The sequence below is a fragment of the Panulirus ornatus genome, chromosome 10 (assembly GCF_036320965.1).
Source record: "Panulirus ornatus isolate Po-2019 chromosome 10, ASM3632096v1, whole genome shotgun sequence".
In the NCBI taxonomy this organism is placed as follows: Eukaryota; Metazoa; Arthropoda; class Malacostraca; order Decapoda; family Palinuridae; genus Panulirus; species Panulirus ornatus.
Genome location: NC_092233.1, coordinates 54173304 through 54201134, shown reverse-complemented (window position 1 = coordinate 54201134; position 27831 = coordinate 54173304). Strand labels below are relative to the sequence as shown.

At 41.5% G+C, this 27831-nt stretch overlaps 1 protein-coding gene across 5 annotated transcripts in view; it reads left to right on the top strand.

Moving 5' to 3' along the window:
* Positions 1-27831, top strand: part of LOC139750954 (uncharacterized) — a 72234-nt gene that overhangs the window by 20196 nt on the left and 24207 nt on the right. For all 5 annotated transcript variants that reach the window (XM_071665894.1, XM_071665891.1, XM_071665893.1 and 2 more), the window contains exons 2-6: positions 3160-3337; positions 13056-13195; positions 18047-18192; positions 24315-24908; positions 25260-26148. In XM_071665894.1, the coding sequence (XP_071521995.1) occupies positions 3180-3337; positions 13056-13195; positions 18047-18192; positions 24315-24908; positions 25260-26148 (1927 nt within the window). In that variant the 5' untranslated portion in view covers positions 3160-3179. The remainder of the gene's footprint in view (positions 1-3159; positions 3338-13055; positions 13196-18046; positions 18193-24314; positions 24909-25259; positions 26149-27831) is intronic.

Genomic DNA, 27831 nt, shown 5'->3' with positions numbered 1-27831 from the left:
AACCATGGAAAACTGTGTAGGTATGTATGTTTGCGTGTGTGGACGTATGTATATACATGTGTATGGGGGTGGGTTGGGCCATTTCTTTCGTCTGTTTCCTTGCGCTACCTCACAAACACGGGAGACCGACAAAAAAAAAAAAGAAAAAAAAAAATATATATATATATATATATATATATATATATATATATATATATATATATATATATATATATACTTCCCACGTATTCCCTGCGTGTCGTAGAAGGCGACTAAAAGGGGAGGGAGCGGGGGGCTGGAAATCCTCCCCTCTCGTTTTTTTTTTCTTTTTTAATTTTCCAAAAGAAGGAACAGAGGGGGCCAGGTGAGGATATTCCAAAAAAGGCCCAGTCCTCTGTTCTTAACGCTACCTTGCTAACGCGGGAAATGGCGAATAGTTTGAAATAAAAAAAAAAAAATATATATATATATATATATATATATATATATATATATATATATATATATATATATATATATAGTGGTGATGTGAGAAGGAGATGGAGTGAGTATTTTGAAGGTTTGTTGAATGTGTTTGATGATAGAGTGGCAGATATAGGGTGTTTTGGTCGAGGTGGTGTGCAAAGTGAGAGGGTTAGGGAAAATGATTTGGTAAACAGAGAAGAGGTAGTGAAAGCTTTGCGGAAGATGAAAGCCGGCAAGGCAGCAGGTTTGGATGGTATTGCAGTGGAATTTATTAAAAAAGGGGGTGACTGTATTGTTGACTGGTTGGTAAGGTTATTTAATGTATGTATGACTCATGGTGAGGTGCCTGAGGATTGGCGGAATGCGTGCATAGTGCCATTGTACAAAGGCAAAGGGGATAAGAGTGAGTGCTCAAATTACAGAGGTATAAGTTTGTTGAGTATTCCTGGTAAATTATATGGGAGGGTATTGATTGAGAGGGTGAAGGCATGTACAGAGCATCAGATTGGGGAAGAGCAGTGTGGTTTCAGAAGTGGTAGAGGATGTGTGGATCAGGTGTTTGCTTTGAAGAATGTATGTGAGAAATACTTAGAAAAGCAAATGGATTTGTATGTAGCATTTATGGATCTGGAGAAAGCATATGATAGAGTTGATACAGATGCTCTGTGGAAGGTATTAAGAATATATGGTGTGGGAGGAAAGTTGTTAGAAGCAGTGAAAAGTTTTTATCGAGGATGTAAGGCATGTGTACGTGTAGGAAGAGAGGAAAGTGATTGGTTCTCAGTGAATGTAGGTTTGCGGCAGGGGTGTGTGATGTCTCCATGGTTGTTTAATTTGTTTATGGATGGGGTTGTTAGGGAGGTAAATGCAAGAGTTTTGGAAAGAGGGGCAAGTATGAAGTCTGTTGGGGATGAGAGAGCTTGTAGATTTGTGTGTTGAAGGACTGGTGATTGGGAATACCTGGTTTAGAAAGAGAGATATACATAAGTATATGTATGTAAGTAGGAGAGATGGTCAGAGAGTGTTATTAGATTACCTGTTAATTGATTGGCATGTGAAAGAGAGACTTTTGGATGTTAATGTGCTGAGAGGTTCAACTGGAGGGATGTCTGATCATTACCTTGTAGAGGCGAAGGTGAAGATTTGTAGAGGTTTTCAGAAAAGAAGAGAGAATGTTGGGGTGAAGAGAGTGGTTAGAGTAAGTGAGCTTGGGAAGGAGACTTGTGTGAGGAAGCACCAGGAGAGACTGAGTGCTGAATGGAAGAAGGTGAGAGCAAAGGATGTAAGGGGAGTGGGGGAGGAATGGGATGTATTTAGGGAAGCAATGATGGCTTGCACAAAAGATGCTTGTGGCATGAGAAGCAAGGGAGGTAGGAAGATTAAAAAGGGTAGTAAGTGGTGGGATGAAGTAAGATTATTAGTGAAAGAGAAGAGAGAGGCATTTGGACAAGTTTTGCAGGGAAATAGTGCAAATGAGTGTGAGATGTATAAAAGAAAGAGGCAGGAGGTCAAGAGAAAGGTGCAAGAGGTGAAACAGAGGGCAAATGAGAGGTGGGGTGAGAGTATCATTAAATTTTAGGGAGAATAAAAAGATGTTTTGGAAGGAGGTAAATAAAGTGCGTAAGACAAGAGAACAAATGGGAACATCGGTGAAAGGGGCTAATGGGGAGGTGATAACAAGTAGTGGTGATGTGAGAAGGAGATGGAGTGAGTATTTTGAAGGTTTGTTGAATGTGTTTGTTGATAGAGTGGCAGATATAGGGTGTTTTGGTCGAGGTGGTGTGCAAAGGGAGAGGGTTAAGGAGAATGATTTGGTAAACAGAGAATAGGTAGTAAAAGCTTTGCGGACAATATTGCACTTGAATTTATTAAAAATGGGGGTGACTGTGTAGTTGACTGGTTGGTAAGGATATTTAATGTATGGATGACTCATGGTGAGGTGCTTGAGGATTGGCAGAATGCATGCATAGTGCCATTGTACAAAGGCAAAGGGGATAAAGGTGAGTGCTCAAATTACAGAGGTATAAGTTTGTTGAGTATTCCTGGGAAATTATATGGGAGGGTATTGATTGAGAGGGTGAAGGCATGTACAGAGCATCAGATTGGGGAAGAGCAGTGTGGTTTCAGAAGTGGTAGAGGATGTGTGGATCAGGTGTTTCCTTTGAAGAATGTATGTGAGAAATACTTAGAAATTCTAAGCAAATGGATTTGTATGTAGCATTTATTGATCTAGAGAAGGCATATGATAGAGTTGATAGAGATGCTCTGTGGAAGGTATTAAGAATACATGGTGTGGGAGGTAAGTTGTTAGAAGCAGTGAAAAGTTTTAATTGAGGAAGTAAGGTATGTGTACGAGTAGGAAGAGAGGAAAGTGATTGGTTCTCAGTGAATGTTGATTTGCGGCAGGGGTGTGTGATGTCTCCATGGTTGTTTAATTTGTTTATGAATGAGGTTGTTAGGGAGGTGAATGCAAGAGTTTTGGAGAGAGGGGCAAGCATGCAGTCTGTTGTGGATGAGAGAGCTTGGGAAGTGAGTCAGTTGTTGTTCGCTGATGATACAGTTATAAGCTAGTTTTTTGTGAACTGATGTACTCAGACCTTTATCATGGCATCTCCTCTAATTGCATTGCATACATTTTTTATGTAAAATTTATTTAGACACCGTAGTGTTATCATTAAGTACAACTTTTGTATGAAAGCAAATACTTTTTTACAGACTTATCGCAAGCCACCATCATGTCAAATGAAATTAGTAGTGTGCGACCAAATCCATACATCTTTGATATAGAAAATCGGAGGAAGCGGAAACCACGACTAGCGCATGACTTAGGAGCTGGAGCCAAATGTAACAAGTGTGGGGATAAATGTCCAGGATTTGAGCTTCACTTTTGGAGGTAAGCTGTGTACAGAACTATATTATTTCCTGACCCAGGAATCCTGTCTATCATTATGAGACTCCTGAACCACTCAAGAAGCTAGCCACATCCACTGGTTGGGACAATAGGTAATTAAGTGTTGTAATGTGTGTGTGTGTTTATGTATAGAGACTACAGGGCAGTTGGGTAGTAAGTGTTCAGTCTTAACTATGGCCATTGTATCCTGGGCATGGAGGGTCTTAAGATATGTTGAAACAGTGTAGTTGTAGTGATGGGTGATGTCCAGTGTGTAAGCAGGTGGGTGTGGTTTCTTATGGGTGCATGTCTGGTGGGTTGGAGTTTAAGACCAAGCTAGGATGGTGTTTGTTTATTGCTTGTTGGGTTATTTCAGTGTGTATTTGTTTTGTCAGTTTCATATTTGTTTAGGGTGGGGGATCTGTTGGTAAAGGTTACTGAATTGTGAAGCAAGGGTAGGCTTTTTATTTTTTACTCGGGAGTTGGTGGTTAGTTAAAGAGTGGTTGGGTGGAAGGGGGCTACTGTTGTTGTATAGAATTAAATGCTGAACATGTCAAGGTGGGAATGTAGTGGTAGGGTCTTTGTGTTATTGTGAAGTAGTTAAGTGTTTGTGGTTGCCAGGCAGCTAATGATTGCTCTGAGTGTAATAGTTTTGTGTGGTTTGCATCTATGTTATATTTGCTTCTTAAAAGATTGAAGACTAGGAAGGTGAGGCATAGTTTGAAGTGAAGCAGATAAATTGTTTCTTGAGGATATTTTCCTTTTTCCTTCCAAATCTGGTGCCATGTAATGTTCTGAGAGCATTTAGTCTGTTTGTTGCTTTTGTGCTAATGTTATTGGTGTGGGAGTGAATGTCATGTGTGTGTCATATGTAATGCCTAGAATGGTTGTTCTTTTGTTTAGTGGGAAGGATTGTCCATTCAAGGTGACAAGAGTGTGTGAGCTGGATTCATGTCTGTCTGGGGTTAGAAGAGTGATGGAAGACTTCTGTGAAGATGTCGAGATTCTGTTCTTGGTAAGTCATTGTTCCAGTTTTTTAATGTAGTGTTGCATATTTCGTTACTACTATGGTGTCATGGTGCTGTCACATATATTTGCCTCACAACCATGTAATGTTGTTGTAACTTCTATTCCTTCAAATATACCCATTTTTGCTCTCCAAGATAACATTCCCTCTTTCCGCGCATTCTTCATCACTCCCAGAACCATCGTGTCCTCCTCCACCATATGACACTTTCACTTCTATGGTGTGTCATTAGTTTTGGTGCATGAGACCAAGTATTAGTGATGGGTGATTTGAATGCAAAGGTGAATAATGTGGCAGATGAGGGTATAATTGGTGTGCATGGGGTATTCAGTGTTGTGAATGGAAATAAAAAGCTTGTGGATTTGTGTGCTGAAAAAAGACTGGTGATTGGGAATACCTGGTTAAAAAGAGAGATATATGCAAGTATACGTATGTGAGTAGGAGGGATGGTGAATGGGCATTATTTTTTTTTTTTTTTTTTTTTTTTTTTATACTTTGTCGCTGTCTCCCGCGTTTGCGAGGTAGCGCAAGGAAACAGACGAAAGAAATGGCCCAACCCCCCCCCCCATACACATGTACATACACATGTCCAGACACGCAAATATACATACCTACACAGCTTTCCATGGTTTACCCCAGACGCTTCACATGCCTTGCTTCAATCCACTGACAGCACGTCAACCCCTGTATACCACATGACTCCAATTCACTCTATTTCTTGCCCTCCTTTCACCCTCCTGCATGTTCAGGCCCCGATCACACAAAATCTTTTTCACTCCATCTTTCCACCTCCAATTTGGTCTCCCTCTTCTCCTCATTCCCTCCACCTCCGACACATATATCCTCTTGGTCAATCTCTCCTCACTCATTCTCTCCATGTGCCCAAACCATTTCAAAACACCCTCTTCTGCTCTCTCGACCACGCTCTTTTTATTTCCACACATCTCTCTTACCCTTACGTTACTTACTCGATCAAACCACCTCACACCACACATTGTCCTCAAACATCTCATTTCCAGCACATCCATCCTCCTGCGCACATCTCTATCCATAGCCCACGCCTCGCAACCATACAGCATTGTTGGAACCACTATTCCCTCAAACATACCCATTTTTGCTTTCCGAGATAATGTTCTCGACTTCCACACATTTTTCAAGGCTCCCAAAATTTTCGCCCCCTCCCCCACCCTATGATCCACTTCCGCTTCCATGGTTCCATCCGCTGACAGATCCACTCCCAGATATCTAAAACACTTCACTTCCTCCAGTTTTTCTCCATTCAAACTCACCTCCCAATTGACTTGACCCTCACCCCTACTGTACCTAATAACCTTGCTCTTATTCACATTTACTCTCAACTTTCTTCTTCCACACACTTTACCAAACTCAGTCACCAGCTTCTGCAGTTTCTCACATGAATCAGCCACCAGCGCTGTATCATCAGCGAACAACAATTGACTCACTTCCCAAGCTCTCTCATCCCCAACAGACTTCATACTTGCCCCTCTTTCCAGGACTCTTGCATTTACCTCCTTTACAACCCCATCCATAAACAAATTAAACAACCATGGAGACATCACACACCCCTGCCGCAAACCTACATTCACTGAGAACCAATCACTTTCCTCTCTTCCTACACGTACACATGCCTTACATCCTCGATAAAAACTTTTCACTGCTTCTAACAACATTATTAGATTACATATTAACTGATAGACCTGTGAGAGACTTTTGGATGTAAATGTGCTGAGAGGGAGAGATAGTGGGGTGTCTGATCTTCTGGTGGTGAAAGTGAAGATTTGTTGAGGTCTTCAAAAAAGAAGAGAGAATGTCGGGGAGAAGAGAGTGGTGAGATAAGTGAGCTTTGGAAGGAGATATGTGAAGAAATACCTGGAGAGATGGAGTGTAGAATGGCAAAAGGTGAGAGCAAATGACATGAGAGAAGTGGGTGAGGAATTGGATGTATATAGGGAAGCAGTGATTGCCTGTGCAAGGGATGCATGTGGCATGAGAAAAATGGCAGGTGGGCAGATTAGAAAGTTTAGTGAGTGATGGGGTAAAAAAGTAAAGTTGCTAGTGAAAGTAGAGAGAGAGGCATTTGGATAGTACTTACAATAAAGGAATGCAAATAAATGGGAAATGTATAAGAGAAAGCAGCAGGAGGTCAAGAGGAAGGTGCAGTGGTTGAAAAAGAGGACTCATGAGATTTGGGGTTGAGAGAGTATCATTAAACTTGAGGGAATATAAAAAGATGTTGTGGAAAGAAGTGAATAATATGTGAAAGACAAGAGAACAAATGGGAACATCAATGAAGGGGGCAAGGGGGGAAGTTATAGCTGGTAGTGATGGAGTGAGGAGGAGATGGAGTGAGTAATTTGAAGGATTGTTGAATGTGTTTGATGATTGAGAGGCAGATGTAGAGTGTTTTGGCTGGGGTGGTGTGCAAAATGAAAGTCAGGGAGTGTGTTTTGGTGGTGAAAGAAGAGGTGATGAAAGCCTTGTATAAGATGAAATATGGCAAGGCAGCAGGAGTGGATGGTATTGCAGTGGAATTTATTAAGGGGGTGAATGTGTTGTTCATTGGTTGGTAAGGATATTCATTGTATGTATGGATCATGGTGAAATGCCTGAGGATTGGCAGAATGCATGTATGGTGCCATTTTACAAATGTAAAGGTGATAAAGGTGAGTGTTCAAACTACAGAGGTATAAGTTTGTTGAGTATACCTGAAAATTGCATGGGAGGGTATTGATTGAGAGGTTAAAGGCTGTACAAAGCATCAAACTGGGGAAGAGCAGTGTGGTTTCAGAAGTGGTAGAGGATATGTGGATCAGGTGTTTGTCTTTGAAGAATGTGTGTGAGAAATACCTAGAAAAACAGGTGGATTTGTGTTGCATCTATGGATCTGGAAAAAGCATATGATAGGGTTTATGTAGATGCTTTGTGGAAGGTATTAAGAATATATGGTGTGAGATGTAAGTTGCTAGAACCAGTGAGAAGTTTTGATCAAGGATGTAAGGCATGTTTACAAATAGGAAGAGAGGAGAGTTTATGGTTTCCAGTGAAGGTCGTTTTGTGGCGGGAGTGTTTAATGTCACCATGGTTGTTTGATTTGTTTATTTATTATTTGTTTATTTATATTTAGATGCTTTGTGGAAGGTATTAAGAATATATGGTGTGAGATGTAAGTTGCTAGAATCAGTGAGAAGTTTTGATCAAGGGTGTAAGGCATGTTTACAAGTAGGAAGAGAGGAGAGTTTATGGTTTCCAGTGAAGGTCGTTCTGTGGCAGGAGTGTTTGATGTCACCATGGTTGTTTGATTTGTTTACTTATTGGGTGGTTAGGGAGGTGAATACAAGAGTTTTGGAGAGAGGGGTGAGTATGCAGTTTGTGGGGGATGAGAGGCCTTGGGAAGTGTCAGTTGTTGTTCGCCTATGATACAACACTGGGGGCTGATTCAAGTGACAAACTACAGAAGTTAGTGATTGAGTTTGAGAAAGTGTGTGAAAGGAAAAAGTTTAGAGAAAATGTGATTAAGAACAGTTATTAGGTTCAGCAGGGTTGAGGGACAAGTTAGTTGGGATGTGAGCTTGAATGGAGAAAAATTGGAAGAAGTTAAGTGTTTTAGATATCTAGGAGTGGATGTAGCAGCAAATGGAACCATGGAAGGGGAAGCAAGTCATTGGGTGGAGGAGGGGCCAAAGGTTCTGGGAGCAACGAAAGATGTGTGCAAGGAGAGAAAATTATCTTGAAGAGCAAAAATGAGTGTTTAAATGAATAGTAGTTCCAACAGTGTTATATGGTTGCGAGGCATGGTCTATAGATATGGTTGTATGGAGGAGGATGGATGTATTGGAAATGAAATGTTTGAGGGTAAGAGAGGTGTGTCTTGTAATAAAAAGAGTGTGGTTGAGAGAGCAGAAGAGGGTGTGTTGAAATGGTTTGGACATATGGAGAGAATGAATGAGGAAAGGTTGACAAAGAGGATATATATGTCAGAGGTGGTGGGATTAAGGAGAAGCGACAGATCAGTTTGGAGGTGAGAGGATGGAGTGAAAAAGATTTTGAGCGATCGAGGCCTGAACATGCAGGAAGGTGAGAGGTATGCAAGGAATAGAGTAAATAGGAGCGATTTTGTATGCCTGGGTCAGTGCTGTCAGTGGACTGAACCTAGGCATGTGAAGCATCTAGGGTAAATTATAGACTGTTCTGTGGTGCCTGGATGTGGATGGGGAGTTGTGGTTTTGGTGCATTACATAGGATGGTAAGAGACTAAGTGTGAACGAATGTAGGCTGTTTTGTGTGTTTTGCCTGATGCTACCTCACTGATGCAGAGGGAGGCGATGCAGTTTCCTGTGGGGCAGGGTGGCACCGGGAATGGGTGAAGGCAAGCGAATATAAATATGTACATGAATATATATGTATATGTCTGTTAAGGTATATGTATATGTGTGTATATATGTATATGTTGATATATATATATATATATATATTTTTTTTTTTTTTTTTTTTTTTTTTTTATACTTTGTCGCTGTCTCCCGCGTTTGCGAGGTAGCGCAAGGAAACAGACGAAAGAAATGGCCCAACCCCCCCCATACACATGTATATACATACGTCCACACACGCAAATATACATACCTACACAGCTTTCCATGGTTTACCCCAGACGCTTCACATGCCTTGATTCAATCCACTGACAGCACGTCAACCCCGGTATACCACATCGCTCCAATTCACTCTATTCCTTGCCCTCCTTTCACCCTCCTGCATGTTCAGGCCCCGATCACACAAAATCTTTTTCGCTCCATCTTTCCACCTCCAATTTGGTCTCCCTCTTCTCCTCGTTCCCTCCACCTCCGACACATATATCCTCTTGCTCAATCTTTCCTCACTCATTCTCTCCATGTGCCCAAACCATTTCAAAACACCCTCTTCTGCTCTCTCAACCACGCTCTTTTAATTTCCACACATCTCTCTTACCCTTACGTTACTTACTCGATCAAACCACCTCACACCACACATTGTCCTCAAACATCTCATTTCCAGCACATCCATCCTCCTGTGCACAACTCTATCCATAGCCCACGCCTCGCAACCATACAACATTGTTGGAACCACTATTCCTTCAAACATACCCATTTTTGCTTTCCGAGATAATGTTCTCGACTTCCACACATTCTTCAAGGCTCCCAGAATTTTCGCCCCCTCCCCCACCCTATGATCCACTTCCGCTTCCATGGTTCCATCCGCTGCCAGATCCACTCCCAGATATCTAAAACACTTCACCTCCTCCAGTTTTTCTCCATTCAAACTCACCTCCCAATTGACATTTACTCTTAACTTTCTTCTTTCACACACTTTACCAAACTCAGTCACCAGCTTCTGCAGTTTCTCACATGAATCAGCCACCAGCGCTGCATCATCAGCGAACAACAACTGACTCACTTCCCAAGCTCTCTCATCCCTAACAGACTTCATACTTGCCCCTCTTTCCAAAACTCTTGCATTTACCTCCCTAACAACCCCATCCATAAACAAATTAAACAACCATGGAGACATCACACACCCCTGCCGCAAACCTACATTCACTGAGAACCAATCACTTTCCTCTCTTCCTACACGTACACATGCCTTACATCCTCGATAAAAATTTTCACTGCTTCTAACAACTTGCCTCCCACACCATATATTCTTAATACCTTCCACAGAGCATCTCTATCAACTCTATCATATGCCTTCTCCAGATCCATAAATGCTACATACAAATCCATTTGCTTTTCTAAGTATTTCTCACATACATTCTTCAGAGCAAACACCTGATCCACACATCCTCTACCACTTCTGAAACCACACTGCTCTTCCCCAATCTGATGCTCTGTACATGCCTTCACCCTCTCAATCAATATCCTCCCATATAATTTACCAGGAATACTCAACAAACTTATACCTCTGTAATTTGAGCACTCACTCTTATCCCCTTTGCCTTTGTACAATGGCACTATGCACGCATTCCGCCAATCCTCAGGCACCTCACCATGAGTCATACATACATTAAATAACCTTACCAACCAGTCAACAATACAGTCACCCCCTTTTTTAATAAATTCCACTGCAATACCATCCAAACCTGCTGCCTTGCCGGCTTTCATCTTCCGCAAAGCTTTTAGTACCTCTTCTCTGTTTACCAAATCATTTTCCCTAACCCTCTCACTTTGCACACCACCTCGACCAAAACACCCTATATCTGCCACTCTATCATCAAACACATTCAACAGACCTTCAAAATACTCACTCCATCTCCTTCTCACATCACCACTACTTGTTATCACCTCCCCATTTGCGCCTTTCACTGAAGTTCCCATTTGCTCCCTTGTCTTACGCACTTTATTTACCTCCTTCCAGAACATCTTTTTATTCTCCCTAAGATTTAATGATACTCTCTCACCCCAACTCTCATTTGCCCTTTTTTTCACCTCTTGCACCTTTCTCTTGACCTCCTGTCTCTTTCTTTTATACATCTCCCACTCAATTTCATTTTTTCCCTGCAAAAATCGTCCAAATGCCTCTCTCTTCTCTTTCACTAATACTCTTACTTCTTCATCCCACCACTCACTACCCTTTCTAATCAACCCACCTCCCACTCTTCTCATGCCACAAGCATCTTTTGCGCAATCCATCACTGATTCCCTAAATACATCCCATTCCTCCCCCACTCCCCTTACTTCCATTGTTCTCACTTTTTTCCATTCTGTACTCAGTCTCTCCTGGTACTTCCTCACACAAGTCTCCTTCCCAAGCTCACTCACTCTCACCACCCTCTTCACCCCAACATTCACTCTTCTTTTCTGAAAACCCATACAAATCTTCACCTTAGCCTCCACAAGATAATGATCAGACATCCCTCCAGTTGCACCTCTCAGCACATTAACATCCAAAAGTCTCTCTTTCGCGCGCCTGTCAATTAACACGTAATCCAATAACTCTCTTTGGCCATCTCTCCTACTTACATAAGTATACTTATGTATATCTCGCTTTTTAAACCAGGTATTCCCAATCATCAGTCCTTTTCTTTCAAACTATTCGCCATTTCCCGCATTAGCGAGGTAGCGTTAAGAACAGAGAACTGGGCCTTTGAGGGAATATCCTCACCTGGCCCCCTTCTCTGTTCCTTCTTTTGGAAAATTAAAAAAAAACAATGAGAGGGGAGGATTCCCAGCCCCCCGCTCCCTCCCCTTTTAGTCACCTTCTACGACACGCAGGGAATACGTAGGAAGTATTCTTTCTCCCCTATCCCCAGGGATAATATATATATGTATGTGTATGTATATGTATAAGTGCATATGTATGTATGTGTGTAATTGAGTGGATGTGTTTTTCTTCGGGTTTCCTAACAATACCTCGCTGACGTGGGAAATGGTGATTTGATATAATGAATATAGATACATATATTTCCATACACTGTTTTCTAAATTAGCAAGGTGGCGCTGGGAACAAATGAAGATAGGCCTTATTCTCTCACATCCTTTCTCTAGATGTTTTGTGTAATACAGGGACACTGTTGCCCCCTGTCCACAACCAGGCCCCATAAACCTATCTATGGTTTGACCGAGCTTTTTCATATGCTGTATACCCCCTGTATACCACATCACCACAGTTCACTATATCCTGTGCATGCCTTTCAACCTTCTTCATGTTTATCAATCTATATATCATCAACTTAAGTCCTAGTTCCAGTGGGTGAACCAGGCATGTACAGGCTCTTTATTTTATTCAAACACACCCATAACCCATACCCAGGATGTTCAGATAATACATGAACTACCACACTTATCTTTGTATAGCTTACTTTCAACACTAAATTGGTTCATTTAGACCAACATCCTCATTAAGTCTAGCCTTAAAACAAAACACTTCCATAGCACCCAATTCCAAATCATTCCTCTAGCATCCTCGTCTGAAATATCCCTACCTCTAATAGATTCTCTCGTTGCATCTGTCCATATCTTCTGCATTCTACCTCCTTGTTGTACCTTTAATGTTCATTTATTATTATGTAACCGTAGGACCAGGGGTATGAAAAGCTTCAAGGCTGCACGGCAATCAGTAGCAGGGAAACAATGGACTCCTTTGAAGCGAAAATTTCTTTGCTGAGATTTAAATCCAATGATACAGGCTTACTAAATGTGACTTTTCACTTCCTGTGTAATCACAACCCAACAGAATCTGGTGACAACATGTACTTCAATTGTATTACTATATGACATTGTATCTCATTTGCTTTATGTTCTACATACTCATACCATTCTGAAAGGCTTTATTCATATCCTTTTCATATAATGGGGTGGGAAGACCACATATCCTTTTTGCATGCTCTTTCTTCACTCTGTTCATATTTCCTTCTGCCAGTTTTATGGGGTACAAAGTGATGATTTTTCCTCAAAGGATCAGCCCTGATGTAGTTTTGCTTAGGCAGAAAAATGAGCATGTCTAAAGAAAATACAAAACAAAAATACTTTTTTAAGAAATTTTTCAATTCTACACTATCATTCAGGTTTGCCTCAGCCTATTTTATGATCTCATATACTAAACAAGGAGTTCATAAGATTGATTTTTACAGTGTTGCTTTTACTATGCATGAGGTACTGTATTTAGCAAGATATATTGATAATTGTCTCATTCCAATTTCATTGCAGAAAAATCTGCATGAATTGTCGTTGTGGGAAGGATGACCATGAAGTAGAAGATGAAGAAGAGGACATTGGCAAGATAGTTATTGGCAAGTTGTTTGACAGGCCACCACGGACAAAGAAAGAAGAACTAGAGTACTGTCATGGTGAGATTGCTGGATTTTTGGGGGGAATGGATCACAAAAACTGCTGTATTATTTTTCTATTGGGGGGATTACAAAAACTAGGTGCTTTGAAAAAGTGAGGTTTTATGTAAAGTGTGTGAAAGAAGAAAGCTGAGAGTAAATGTGAATAAGAGCAAGGTTGTTAGGTTCAGTAGGGTTGAGGAAGTGAAGTGTTTTAGATATCTGGGAAAGGATTTAGCAGCGGATGGAACCATGGAAGCGGAAGTAAGTCACAGGGTGGGGGAGGGGGTGAAGGTTCTGGGAGCATTGAAGAATATGTGGAAGGTGAAAACGTTATCTCATAGAGCAAAAATGAGTATGTTTGAAGGAATAGTGGTTCCAACAATGTTATATGGTTGTGAGGCATGGGCTATAGATAGGGTTGTGCAGAGGAGGGTGGATGTGCTTGAAATGAGAAGTTTGAGGACAATATGTGGTGTAAGGTTGTTTGATTGAGTAAGAAATGAAAGGGTGAGAGAGATGTGTGGTAATAAAAAAGAGTGTAGTTGAGAGAGCAGAAGAGGGTGTATTGAAATGGTTTGGCCACATGGAGAGAGTGAGTGAGGAAAGATTTACGATGAGGATACATGTGTCAGAAGTGGAGGAAACGAGGGGAAGTGGAAGACCAAATTTGTATGTGGAAGGATGGAGTGAAAAACATTTTTAGCGATTGGGGCCTGAACATAAGGGGGGTGAAAGGCGTGCAAGGAATTGGGTGAATTGGAACAATGTGGTATGCCATGGTCGATGTGCTGTCACTGGATTGAACCAGGGCATGTGAAGCATCTGGGGTAAACCATGTAAAGTTTTGTGGGGCCTAGATGTGGAAAGGGAGCTGTGGTTTTGGTGCATTACACATGACAACTAGAGACTGAGTGTGAGTGAACGAATGTGGCCTTTGTTGTTTTCCCTAGTGTTAATTCACACACTAGGGGAGAGGAGGGTGCCATTTCATGTGTGGCGGGTTGGCAACGGGAATGGATGAAGGCAGCAAGTATGAATATGTACATGTGTATATATTTATATGTCTGTGTATGTATATGTTGAAATGTATAGGTATGTATATGTGTGTGTGTGTTGGTGTTTATGTATATAAATGTGTATGTGAGTGGGTTGGGCCATTCTTTCATCTGTTTCTTGGCTACCTCGCTAACGTGGGAGACAGCAACAAAGCATAGTAAGTATAGTAGTGCAAGGAAACAGACAAAAGAATGGCCCAACCCACCCACATACACATGTATATACATACACGTCCACACACGCAAATATACATACCTATACATCTCAACGTATACATATATATACACACACAGACATATACATATATACACATGTGCATAATTCATACTGTCTACCCTTATTCATTCCCATCACCATCCCGCCACACATGAAATAACAAACTCCTCTCCCCTCATGTGCACGAGGCAGCGCTAGGAAAAGACAGCAAAGGCCACATTCGTTCACACTCTTTCTCTAGCTGTCATGTAATAATGCACCAAAACCACAGCTCCCTTTCCATGGCCAGGCCCCACAGAACTTTCCATGTTTTACCCCAGACGCTTCACATGCCCTAGTTCAATCCACTGACAGCACATCGATCCCGGTATACCACATCGTTCCAATTCACTCTATTCCTTGCACACCACCCTCCTGCATGTTCAGGCCCCGATCACTCAAAATATTTTTCACTCCATCTTTCCACCTCCAATTTGGTCTCCCACTTCTCCTCGTTCCCTCCACTTCTGACACATATATCCTCTTGGTCAATCTTTCCTCACTCATTCTCTCCATGTGACCAAACCATTTCAAAACACCCTCTTCTGCTCTCTCAACCACACTCTTTTTTATTACCACACATCTCTCTCACCCTTTCATTTCTTACTCAATCAAACCACCTCACACCACATATTGTCTTCAAACATCTCATTTCCAGCACATCCACCCTCCTGTGCACAACTCTATCCATAGCCCATGCCTCGCAACCATACAAACATTGTTGGAACCACTATTCCTTCAAACATACCCATTTTTGCATTCCGAGATAATGTTCTCAACTTCCAAACATTCTTTAAGGCTCCCAGGACTTTCGCCCCCTCCCCCACCCTATGATTCACTTCCACTTCCATGGTTCCATCCGCTGCCAGATCCACTCCCAGATATCTAAAACACTTTACTTCCTCCAGTTTTTCTCCATTCAAACTTACCTCCCAGTTGACTTGACCCTCAACCCTACTGTACCTAATAACCTTGCTCTTATTCACATTTACTCTTAACTTTCTTCTTTCACACACTTTACCAAACTCAGTCACCAGCTTCTGCAGTTTCTCACATGAATCAGCCACCAGCGCTGTATCATCAGCGAACAACAACTGACTCACTTCCCAAGCTCTCTCATCCCCAACAGACTTCATACTTGCCCCTCTTTCCAAAACTCTTGCATTCACCTCACTAACAACCCCATCCATAAACAAATTCAACAACCATGGAGATATCACACACCCCTGCCGCAAACCTACATTCACTGAGAACCAATCACTTTCCTCTCTTCCTACACGTACACATGCCTTACATCCTCGATAAAAACTTTTCACTGCTTCTAACAACTTGCCTACCACACCATATATTCTGAATACCTTCCACAGAGCATCTCTATCATATGCCTTCTCCAGATCCATAAATGCTACATACAAATCCATTTGCTTTTCTAAGTATTTCTCACATACATTCTTTAAAGCAAACACCTGATCCACACATCCTCTACCACTTCTGAAACCACACTGCTTGTCCCCAATCTGATGCTCTGTACATGCCTTCACCCTCTCAATCAATACCCTTCCATATGATTTACCAGGAATACTCAACAAACTTATACCTCTGTAATTTGAGCACTCACTCTTATCCCCTTTGCCTTTGTACAATGGCACTATGCACGCATTCCGCCAATCCTCATGCACCTCACCATGAGTCATACATACATTAAATAACCTTACCAATCAGTCAATAATACATTAAATAACCTTACCAACCAGTCAATAATACAGTCACCCCCTTTTTTAATAAATTCCACTGCAATACCATCCAAACCTGCTGCCTTGCCGACTTTCATCTTCCACAAAGCTTTTACTACCTCTTCTCTGTTTACCAAATCATTTTCCCTAACCCTCTCACTTTGCACACCACCTCGACCAAAACACCCTATATCTGCCACTCTATCATCAAACACATTCAACAAACCTTCAAAATACTCTCTCCATCTCCTTCTCACATCACCACTACTTGTTATCACCTCCCCATTTGCGCCCTTCACTGAAGTTCCCATTTGCTCCCTTGTCTTACGCACTTTATTTACCTCTTTCCAGAACATCTTAGTCTCCCTGAAATTTAATGATGCTCTCTCACCCCAACTCTCATTTGCCCTCTTTTTCACCTCTTGCACCTTTCTCTTGACCTCCTGTCTCTTTCTTGTATACATCTCCCACTCAATTGCATTTTTTCCCTGCAAAAATCGTCCAAATGCCTCTCTCTTCTCTTTCACTAATAATCTTACTTCTTCATCCCACCACTCACTACCCTTTCTAATCAACCCACCTCCCACTCTTCTCATGCCACAAGCATCTTTTGCGCAATCCATCACTGATTCCCTAAATACATCCCATTCCTCCCCCACTCCCCTTACTTCCATTGTTCTCACCTTTTTCCATTCTGTACTCAGTCTCTCCTGGTACTTCCTCACACAAGTCTCCTTCCCAAGCTCACTTACTCTCACCACCCTCTTCACCCCAACATTCACTCTTCTTTTCTGAAAACCCATACAAATCTTCACCTTAGCCTCCACAAGATAATGATCAGACATCCCTCCAGTTGCACCTCTCAGCACATTAACATCCAAAAGTCTCTCTTTCGCGCGCCTGTCAATTAACACGTAATCCAGTAACGCTCTCTGGCCATCTCTCCTACTTACATACGTATACTTATGTATATCTCGCTTTTTAAACCAGGTATTCCCAATCACCAGTCCTTTTTCAGCACATAAATCTACAAGCTCTTCACCATTTCCATTTACAACACTGAACACCCCATGTATACCAATTATTCCCTCAACTGCCACATTACTCACCTTTGCATTCAAATCACCCATCACTATAACCCGGTCTCGTGCATCAAAACCACTAACACATTCAGCTGCTCCCAAAACACTTGCCTCTCATGATCTTTCTTCTCATGCCCAGGTGCATATGCACCAATAATCACCCATCTCTCTCCATCAACGTTCAGTTTTACCCATGTTAATCGAGAATTTACTTTCTTACATTCTATCACATACTCCCACAACTCCTGTTTCAGGAGTACTGCTACTCCTTCCCTTGCTCTTGTCCTCTCACTAACCCCTGACTTTACTCCCAAGACATTCCCAAACCACTCTTCCCCTTTACCCTTGAGATTCGTTTCACTCAGAGCCAAAACATCCAGGTTCCTATCCTCAAACATACTACCTATCTCTCCTTTTTTCGCATCTTGGTTACATCCACACACATTTAGACACCCCAGTCTGAGCCTTCGAGGAGGATGAGCACTCCCCGCGTGACTCCTTCTTCTGTTTCCCATTTTAGAAAGTTAAAAAAAATACAAGGAGGGGAGGATTTCTGGCCCCCCGCTCCTGTCCCCTCTAGTCGCCTTCTACGACACGCGAGGAATGCGTGGGAAGTATTCTTTCACCCCTATCCCCAGGAATAATATATATATATATACATATATACATACATACACATACATACATACGCACATATACACACATATGTATATGAATATATCTGATACAAAGTATGCTTCCAGGAAATCATTTGGAGATTATCAATGAAGAAACTGGTAAGAGAGAAAACCTTAAATTTGACTGGGTGCCTCCTAACATTGAGAAAAGTCTGGCTGCACGTTACATGGCACTACTTCCCCCTGAGAAAAGGCCAGTTTCTGGATCAGAGGTATGAGGCTTGTTCTAATAGTATAATATTTATGTTAATATTGTTACTGTGGGTAGTTTGAGGAAGCCCTGCTTTTTTAGGATATTGATGATGGATTACAAGGATTCCTTAGCCTAATTGTGAGCTGAAAATATGAATGCTCTAAAGACTACAGCCCTGGATGATTAGGATGCTCAAATAATGTATATGAAAAACTTATCTAATCATTTATTTATAATTATGTATAGTGAAATTTCTTTAAACTGAAATTTTCATAACCAAAACCCTGTTATAACAAAATGGATTAGAAAGTTTAATTTCTCTAACATTTTAGCTCATTTAGTTTCAGAGAGAGACTCTTGGAAAATCTGAAAGAAACACCCACTCATTTAGGGGAAGAATTTTGGGTTCCTGTGAGGGCAAAAGCTAAGCAAGGGGTAGCTTCTGCTGAAGAAAGAGTTCTGGAAATGTGTGGAAGAGTGTAAGGAAGTAAACCCCAGACTGATGTGGGTAGAAATGAAAGCAGATTGCGAGAGGTGGATGATTATTATTAGTGCTTCTACACTTGTCCATGAGAAGTCTGAAGAAGGGAGGTGAGTTCTTTAGGAGCAGCTTAGTGAGTGTGTCAACAGTTTTTGTGTGATTTGAAGGCAGAAATGTGGGTAGCGTGGCAGTTGTGGACATAAATGGGGAAGCATGAGATATTCAGCGAGGTGATTGGAAATGATGAACAGCTTGTGGAATTGGGTACAGTAAAAGGACAGATAATTGGGAAGTTATTATTGGATTATTTGGTAAATGGAAAATGTCTAGAGTAAATGAGAATGGAAGTTATCTTGTGGATGTCTTTGCTGAAAAGGGTTTATTCCTTGCAAATACCTTTTTTTGCGCAATATGATCCACAGGTATACATGGATGGAATATGATGGAAGAAAAGGACAAAAGGGTTTGATTGACTCTAAAGCAGTGGATGAAAGGTTGAGAAAAGCTGTGCTAGATGCTATAGTTGGGAGAGGATTCTTTGGAGACTGATCATTTTGCAGTTCTTGTTGGGGTGAGGATCAGGGAGAAGTGGAAGTATGGTGTACGGAAGAATGGTGAGGTAAAGGTGTTAGCAGGTGAGAAAATAAATCAGAAAGAATGCAAAAAGGAGTATGAATGAAGGGTCACCAAATGTTTTGATGAAAGTGCAGTAAATGAATATACGCAGTCTTGTTTGAATGTGGTGTTTAGAATGTTTAGAGAAAAATGTTAAAGGTTGTAGAATTAATAATTGGTTGCAAGGTCATGAGATATAGGAATAAAAATTGTGGATGAATGAAATTAGAAATTCTATGGAAGAGAAGAAAAAGGCATATGGTAAATTGCTTGAAAAGAATTAACCATCAGGTTACAGCAATAGAGAAGGGAAGAATTTAAGATGTGAAGGCAGAATGTTAAGAAGCTGGAAGAGGAAAGCAAAGAAAGAGTATTTGACGATTTTGGAAGAAAGTTGCATGGAAAGTTTAAGGAAGATAAGAAATTGTACCAGAAGGAGGTGGTAAAGGAAAGAGATGGATATAATAGTGGCAATGTTAATGTGAATAGTAAGGAAGGGAAGTTGCTGAATCAAAATGAGGAAGTGAGAGGAAGATGGAAAGGGTATTTTGAAGAACATATGGAAGTGGGAAAAGGTGGGGCAGCAGTTGTTACATGCATGGGTATAGAGGATGGAAGGAAAAGGATACAAGTGCAAAGGCTTGTAGCCAGAAGGAAGCTAAAATTGGCAATAATGAGGCTAAAGGTAGGGTAGGTATGAAGGTAGGGAAGGCACCTGGCATTGATGGGACTATGGCTGAAATGCTGAAGTATGGAGGAGAAAGTGTGATAGAGTGGATGCATTTGATATGTGATTTAGCATGGAAACAGGAAGTTGTGCCTGAAGATTGGATGAGAGCTATTATTTTTCCTTTATTCAAAGGAAAAGGTGCTAAGGATATATGTATCAGGTATAGGGGAATAAGTTTGTCAAGTATACCAGGAAAGTGTATGCAAGAGTATAGTGAGTAAATGCAGGATGAGTGAGGATCAAGAGGGATTTAGAAAAGATAGGGGATGTGTGGATCAGATTTTCATGATGAAAATGACTAGAAAAGTATTTAGTAAAAGGTAGGAAGCTGTATGCAGCTTTTACAGATCTCCTAAAAGTGTATGACAGAGTCATGTGGAATGCTTTATAGGATGTGTTTAGGATACATGAGGCAGGGGGACAAAACTATTAGATGGTGTGAAAAGCTTCTGTAGAGTAGCAAATGTATATGTAAGAGTGGTTGGAGAGTTGAGAAAAGATTTGAAATACAGTATGTTTGAGGCAGGGTTGTGCTATGTTGCTGTGACTTTTCAGCATATACGAATAGAGTGATAAGAGAGGTGAAAGCAAAACTAGGGTAGGGGTGTAAAGGTGGAGTGTGGCAGTGGGAAATAACATCCCCCTCCCCCCTCATGTGTGTGAGATAGCACTAGGAAAAGACAACAAAGGCCCCATTCATTCACACTCAGTCTCTAGCTGTCATGCAATAATGCCCGAAACCACAGCTCCCTTTCCACATCCAGGCCCCACAGAACTTTCCATGGTTTACCCCAGACGCTTCACATGCCCTGATTCAATCCATTGACAGCACGGCGACCCTGGTATACCACATCGATCCAATTCACTCTATTCTTTGCCCGCCTTTTACCCTCCTGCATGTTCAGGCCCCGATCACTCAAAATCTTTTTCACTCCATCTTTCCACCTCCAATTTGGTCTCCCACTTCTCCTTGTTCCCTCCACCTCCGACACATATATCCTCTTGGTCAATCTTTCCTCACTCATTCTCTCCATGTGCCCAAACCATTTCAAAGCACCCTCTTCTGCTCTCTCAACCATACTCATTTTATTACCACACATCTCTCTTACCCTATTATTACTTACTTGACCAAACCACCTCACACCACATATTGTCCTCAAACATCTCATTTCCAGCACATCCACCCTCCTGCGCACAAGTCTATCCATAGCCCATTCTCGCAACCATATAACATTGTTGGAACCACTATTCCTTCAAACATACCCATTTTTGCTTTCCGAGATAATGTTCTCGACTTTCACACATTCTTCAATGCTCCCAGAATTTTCGCCCCCTCCCCCACCCTATGATTCCCTTCCACTTCCATGGTTCCATCCGCTCCCAAATTTACTCCCAGATATCTAAAACTCTTCACTTCCTCCAGTTTTTCCCCATTCAAACTTACCTCCCAATTGACTTGTCCATCAACCCTACTGTACCTAATACCCTTGCTCTTATTCATATTTACTCTCAGCTTTCTTCTTTCACACACTTTACCAAACTCAGTCACCAGCTTCTGCAGTTTCACACACGAATCAGCCACCAGCACTGTACCATCAGCAAACAACAATTGACTCACTTCCCAAGCTCTCTCATCCACAACAGACTGCAGACATGCCCCTCTTTCCGAAACTCTTGCATTCACCTCCCTAACAACCCCATCCATAAGCAAATTAAACAACCATGGAGACATCACACACCCCTGCCGCAAACTAACATTCACTGAGAACCAGTGACTTTCCTCTCTTCCTACACGTACACAAGCCTTACATCCTCGGTAAAAACTTTTCACTGCTTCTAACAACTTGCCCCCCCACACCAAATATTTTTAATACCTTCCACAGAGCATCTCTATCAACTCTATCATATACCCTCTCCAGATCCATAAATGCTACATACAAATCCATTTGCTTTTCTAAGTATTTCTCACATACATTCTTCAAAGCAAACACATCCTCTACCACTTCTGAAACTACACTGCTCCTCCCCAGTCTGATGCTCTGTACATGCCTTCACCCTCTCAATCAATAGCCTCCCATATGATTTCCCAGGAATACTCAACAAACTTATACCTCTGTAATTTGAAGCACTCACTTTTATCCCCTTTGCCTTTTTACAATGGCACTATGCAAGCATTCCTCCAATCCTCAGGCACCTCACCATGAGTCATACATACATTAAATAAGCTTGTCAACCAGTCAACAATACAGTCACCCCCTTTTTTAATAAACTCCACTGCAATACCATCCAAACCCACTGCCTTGCCTCTCAGTTAGTACCCTCCCATATAGTATCCCAGGAATACTCGGCAAACTTATGCCTCTCTAGTGTGAACACTCATCTTTACCCCCCTTGCCTTTGTACAGTGGCACTATGCATGCATTCCACGAATCCTCAAGCACCTCACCATGATCCATACATACTTTGAATATCCTTACCAACCAATCAACAACACAATCACCCTTTCTTGATAGATTCAACTGTAGTACCATCCAAACCCTCCGCCTTGCTGGATTTCATCTTCCGCAAGGCTTTCACTACCTCTTCTCTCTTAACTAAACCATTCTTCCTGACCCTCTCTCTTAGCACACCACCCTAACCAAAACAGCCTACATCTGCCACTCTTATCATCAAACACATTCAACGAACCTTCAAAATACTCACTCCTCATTTCATCACTACCTGTTATCACATCCCCCCTTCCCCCCCTTCATTGATGTTCCCATTTGTTTTCTTGTCTTACACATGTTATTTACCTCCTTCCAAAACATCTTTTTATTCTCCCTAAAGTTTAATGATAATCTCTCACCCCAACTCTCATTTGCCATCTTTTTCAACTCTTGCACCTTCCTCTTGACCTCCTGCTGCCTTCTTTTATACATCTCCCAGTCATCTGCACTCCTTCCTTGTAAGTATCATCCAAATGCCTCACTTTTCTCTTTCACTAACAACTTTACTTCTTCATCCCACCACTCACTACCCTTTCTAATCTGCCCATCTCCCACCTTTCTCATACCACATGCATCTTTTGCTCAAGCCATCACTTCTTCCCTAAATACATCCCATTCCTCACCCATTTTCCTCATGTCATTTGCTCCCATCTTTTGCCATTCTACCCTCAATCTCCTCACACAAGTCTTCTTTCCAAGCTCACTTACTCTCACCACTCTCTTCTCCCCAACATTCTCTCTTCTTTTCTGGTAACTTCTACAAATCTTCACCTTCACCTCCACAAGTCTCTCTTTTACACACCTATCAATTAACACATAATCTAATGATGCCCTTTGACCATATCTCCTACTCATATACGTATACTTATGTATATCTCTCTCGTTAAACCAGGTATTCCCAATCACCAGTCTTTTTTCAGCACACAAATCCACAAGCTCTTCATCATTTCCTTTCACAACACTGAATACCCCATGTAGACCAATTATACCCTCTACTGCCACATTACTCACCTTTGCATTTAAATCACCCATCACAAATACTCGGTCCCTTGCACCAAAGCTACTGACACACTCCCTCACTGCTCCCAAAACAATTGCCTCTCATGATCTTTCTTCTCATGACCAGGTGCATAAGCACCAATAATGACCCATCTCTCTCCATCCACTTTCAGTTTTACTCACATCAATCTAAAATTTACTTTCTTACCCAATATCACACACTCCCACAACTCTTTCAGGAGTAGTGATACTCCTTCCTTAGCTCTTGTCCTTTCACCAACCCCTGACTTTACTCCCAAGACTTTTCCAAGCCATTATTCCCCAGCCTAAGCCTTCAAGTAGGATGAGCACTCCCTGCTTGGCCCCCTCTTCTGTTCCTTCTTTTAAAAATTGAAATACAAGAAAGGGTTTCTAGCCCCCTGCTTCTGCCTTCTTTAGTCGTCTTCTATGATACGTAAGAAATATTGAGGTATGAATTGTGCACACGGGATAGAGTGAATTGGAATGATGTGGTATGTTGGGTCCTCATCATGCTGTCATTGGTCTGAACTAGGGCTTGTGAAGCATCCGGGATAAACCATGGAAAGGTCTGTAGGGCTTGGTTGTGGATAGGGAGCTGTGGTTTTGGTGCATTACACACAACAGCGAGAGAATGGATGTGAGTGGATGTGGCCTTTTCTTCATCTATTCTTGGCAGGAAACTATGAAATATTGATAATGAAGGTGTGACTTTTTTGAGATAGAAAATTTTTAGTCATGATTCTGCTTTTTATGAATGTTGGCATAGAAATATAGAAAGAAAAATACATAATAAAAAATATTTGCAGGCAGCCAAAGAACGTCGAAGGCAACTTGAGCAACAGCTTCCCCTGTATGATATGGATGCAGCTCAGCGATGTGATAACATGCCTGCTGAGGAGTTGCAATGTTTCCATGCTTATCTTGAACGTATCAAGACACAGGTAGCTGGGCAAGGACAGGTTCAAGAAATTGTTGGTATTCCAGCCAAATCACTGGCACAACCACTACTTCCCCAACAGCTGGCAAGGAATTTTCCACAAGGCTCTGTTGAAAGTATCGATAAGAATGGGAATATCAGTTATAACCCTGACACCTTAACAGGCAGTCTTCCAGTGTATGGGGTTACCCCTACAGACAGCATGCTTGAGACTGACAACCATATCTGCACTGATGATCAGAAGATGGATAATAAGAGGTCTAGTTTAAGAGAAAGATTTATGGGAAAGATGATTGAAGAGTATGGTGGCCCGAGTAACTTCAAGGGAGAATCCGTTGCTTATAGTGAACAGTACGGGATAGCTCCTAGGACATGTCAACCAATAAGAAGTTTGGGCACTGAGCGACTTGTTGATGGAGTTATAGCAGATATATCTGATCTCAATATCAGTGGAAGTCAACAGGTAAGTGAGAATTTTGATGTGTTAAGATCTTACATTATGATTGCATAAAAACAAAACAACATAAACCACGTATTTGAAATTTCATGGGAGATTATGCATTTTTGATAACCCACTCATGCTTATCATTGCATTTTTGTTATCCTTCTCTTGATATACTGCAATGATTTCTGCAGTCTGTCACATACTTGAGGGCTGGTGAACCATGTTTAAAATATGATTTTATTTCTTTAGCATGCAGTAGTAGAACCTTAGTTCATAATCTATAAAATGGTAGCATTGATTGAAAATTTTGACACCATGTAATGACATTACAAGTACCCAGTGAATTGTTTGTGTTCTTTTTATGCACAGGCAGATGCTTCAGGACCAGATGATGCTGTTAAGGACCATGTTGGTAACATACAAAGTCAGCAATGTGCTGAATATGGTCAACAGACTAGTAATCCTAGTACTGTGCCAACTGTACAATCTGGTACTCCAGGTCAACAGAATTTCATGCCAGGCCAGCAAGGCTGGGTGCCTGGTCACCAGGGTTATTTACAAGGTCAGAGGGGCTTTGTTCCTGGTCAGAAGGGCTTCATGCCATGCCAGGAAGATTATGCGCCATGTGAACAGGGTCTCTTACCAGGGCAGGAGGGTAATGTTATGGATAAACAAGCTCTTATGCCAGGTCAGCTTGGTTATATGCCAGATAAGCAGGGTCTTATGCCAGGTCAGGAGGGTTATGCACCAAGTAAGCAAGATCTTATGCCAGGTCAGGAGGGTTATGCACCAAGTAAGCAAGATCTTATGCCAGGTCAGGAGGGTTATAATCTGGGTAAGCAGGGCCTTATGCCAGGTCAGGAAGGCTATGCTCCAAATAATCAGGGTCTTATGTTAGGTCAGGAAGGCTCTGTGCCAGGTAAACAGGGCCTCATGCCAGGTCAGGGAAGATATATACCGGAAGGCAAGGAAAGCAGTATGCCAGGTAAACAGGGCAACATGTTTGCTCAACAGCCCTATACTCCTTTCAAGGAGACCACTATTCATGGTTACCAGATAGGTGTGTCTGAACCAACAAGAATCCTGAACAGTCAAGAGGCTAGCATTGCAGATAATATAGGTAGTGCTGGGAGGCCTGAAAGTTCAATGGCTGTCCAAGGAAGGGTACCAGTGCAGCAAATGACTGCCAAGGATGGAAACATTGCAACTGTAGAAGCTATGCAGGCTCCCTATGGGGCTCGCATGGATACCTTAGCAGGTGAGAATTCTGGTTGCTCTCATTAGTATTTAAGTTGATTTAAGATAATAGTTGAAATCCTAATTTAAAAACAAGATATTAAGTAGTATAATTCATCTTAAATGCTGCTTTTTTCTGCATAAAGAGTGACATGCAGATATTTATGATTTAACAATGAGGGTAAGGAGAGACAAAGTCTCACCTAACTTGTTTGCTTAGTATGGAGAAAATGACTGTACAGTGTTGTGGTTCATGTATATTTTGTATATTTAGTATGTTTCATAAAGTTTTTCCTAGATTGTACATATGTGACCCTTTCTGTTTTTTCACACATTTTTGCTATTTCCTGCATTAGTGTATTTCCCTGAACAGATGACTGAGCCTCAGAGAAAAAGGATCCTTATTTGGCCTTTTCGTCTGTTACTTCTTTAGGAAAGTAGTACAGGAAGGGAAGATTTGCAGACCCCTGCTCCCACCTCTCTTAGTCACTTTCTACAACTTGCAGGAGATGCATGGGCAGTATTTTTTCTCCCCTATCCCTGCAGTAGGGAAGAAAGAATATTAACCACATATCTCCTGTGAGTTATAGAAGGCAACTGAGAGGGGCAACAGCAGGGCGCTGGAAATCTTCCCTTCCTATATTACTTTACAAAAGAAGGAACAGAGGAAAGAACCAAATGAGGATCTTTTATAGTCTAAGGCTCAGACAGCTGTTCTTAGTGTTACCATGTCCATCCTGTGAAAGAAAGAATGAAAGAAAGAATGAGAGAGTTGTGGGTATGTGTGAAAGAACTTAGGGAAATGAGTTCCAGACTGGTGTGGATAAAGATGAAAGTAGGTTGCAAAAGGTTGGTGATTATTAGTGCTTTTGCACCTGGCCTCGAAAAGGAGGGTGATGAGAGGCAAGTGTTGTGAGAGCAGCTGAGTGAGTGTTTTAGCATTTGTGATGCTAGAGATTGGGTAATAGTGATGTGTTATTTAAATGCAAGAGTAGGTAATGTGGGTATACCTGGGGGAATGGGGTTTACAGTAAGGTGAATGGAGATGGTGAACAGCTTGAAGGTGTCTGTTGATTGGGAATACCTGGTTTAAAAAGAGGAACATACATAATTGTATGTATATAGATGAGTAGAAAAGATGGTCAGTGGCAATATTGGATTATGTAATAACTGATAGGCATGCAAAAAAACAACTTTTAGATGTGAACGTATTGAGAGGGGCAGCTGGTGGGATGTCTAACCATTGCCTTGTGGAAGTAAGGGTGAAGATCTGTAGCGGTTTTCAGAAAAGAGGGAACGACATGAGTGAGAAAAGAGGTGATGAAAGTAAGTGAGCTTGGAAAAGAGACATGTGTGAAGAAATACCAGGGAAGAGTGGCAAAAGGTGAAAGTAAATTAATGAAGGAGAGTTAGTGAGGAATGGAAAATATTTAAGGAACCATTGCTGTGCAAGAGATGTGTGTAGCAGGTGGGTGAAAAAGGGTAGTGAGTGGTGAGCTGACTGAGTTAAGTTGCTAGTGAAAGTGAAGAGAGGTGTATGATGGTACTTACTGGGAGGGAGTGCTAATGATTGGGAGCTGTACAAGAGAAAGTGGCAGGAGGTGATGTTGGGCTTGCCACCTTGGAGATGGTGTATCACTAATGTGGTGCAGGATAACTTTAAGGTAAGGGCTCTTGCTAACCTTAGTTGAGTTTTCTTTAACCT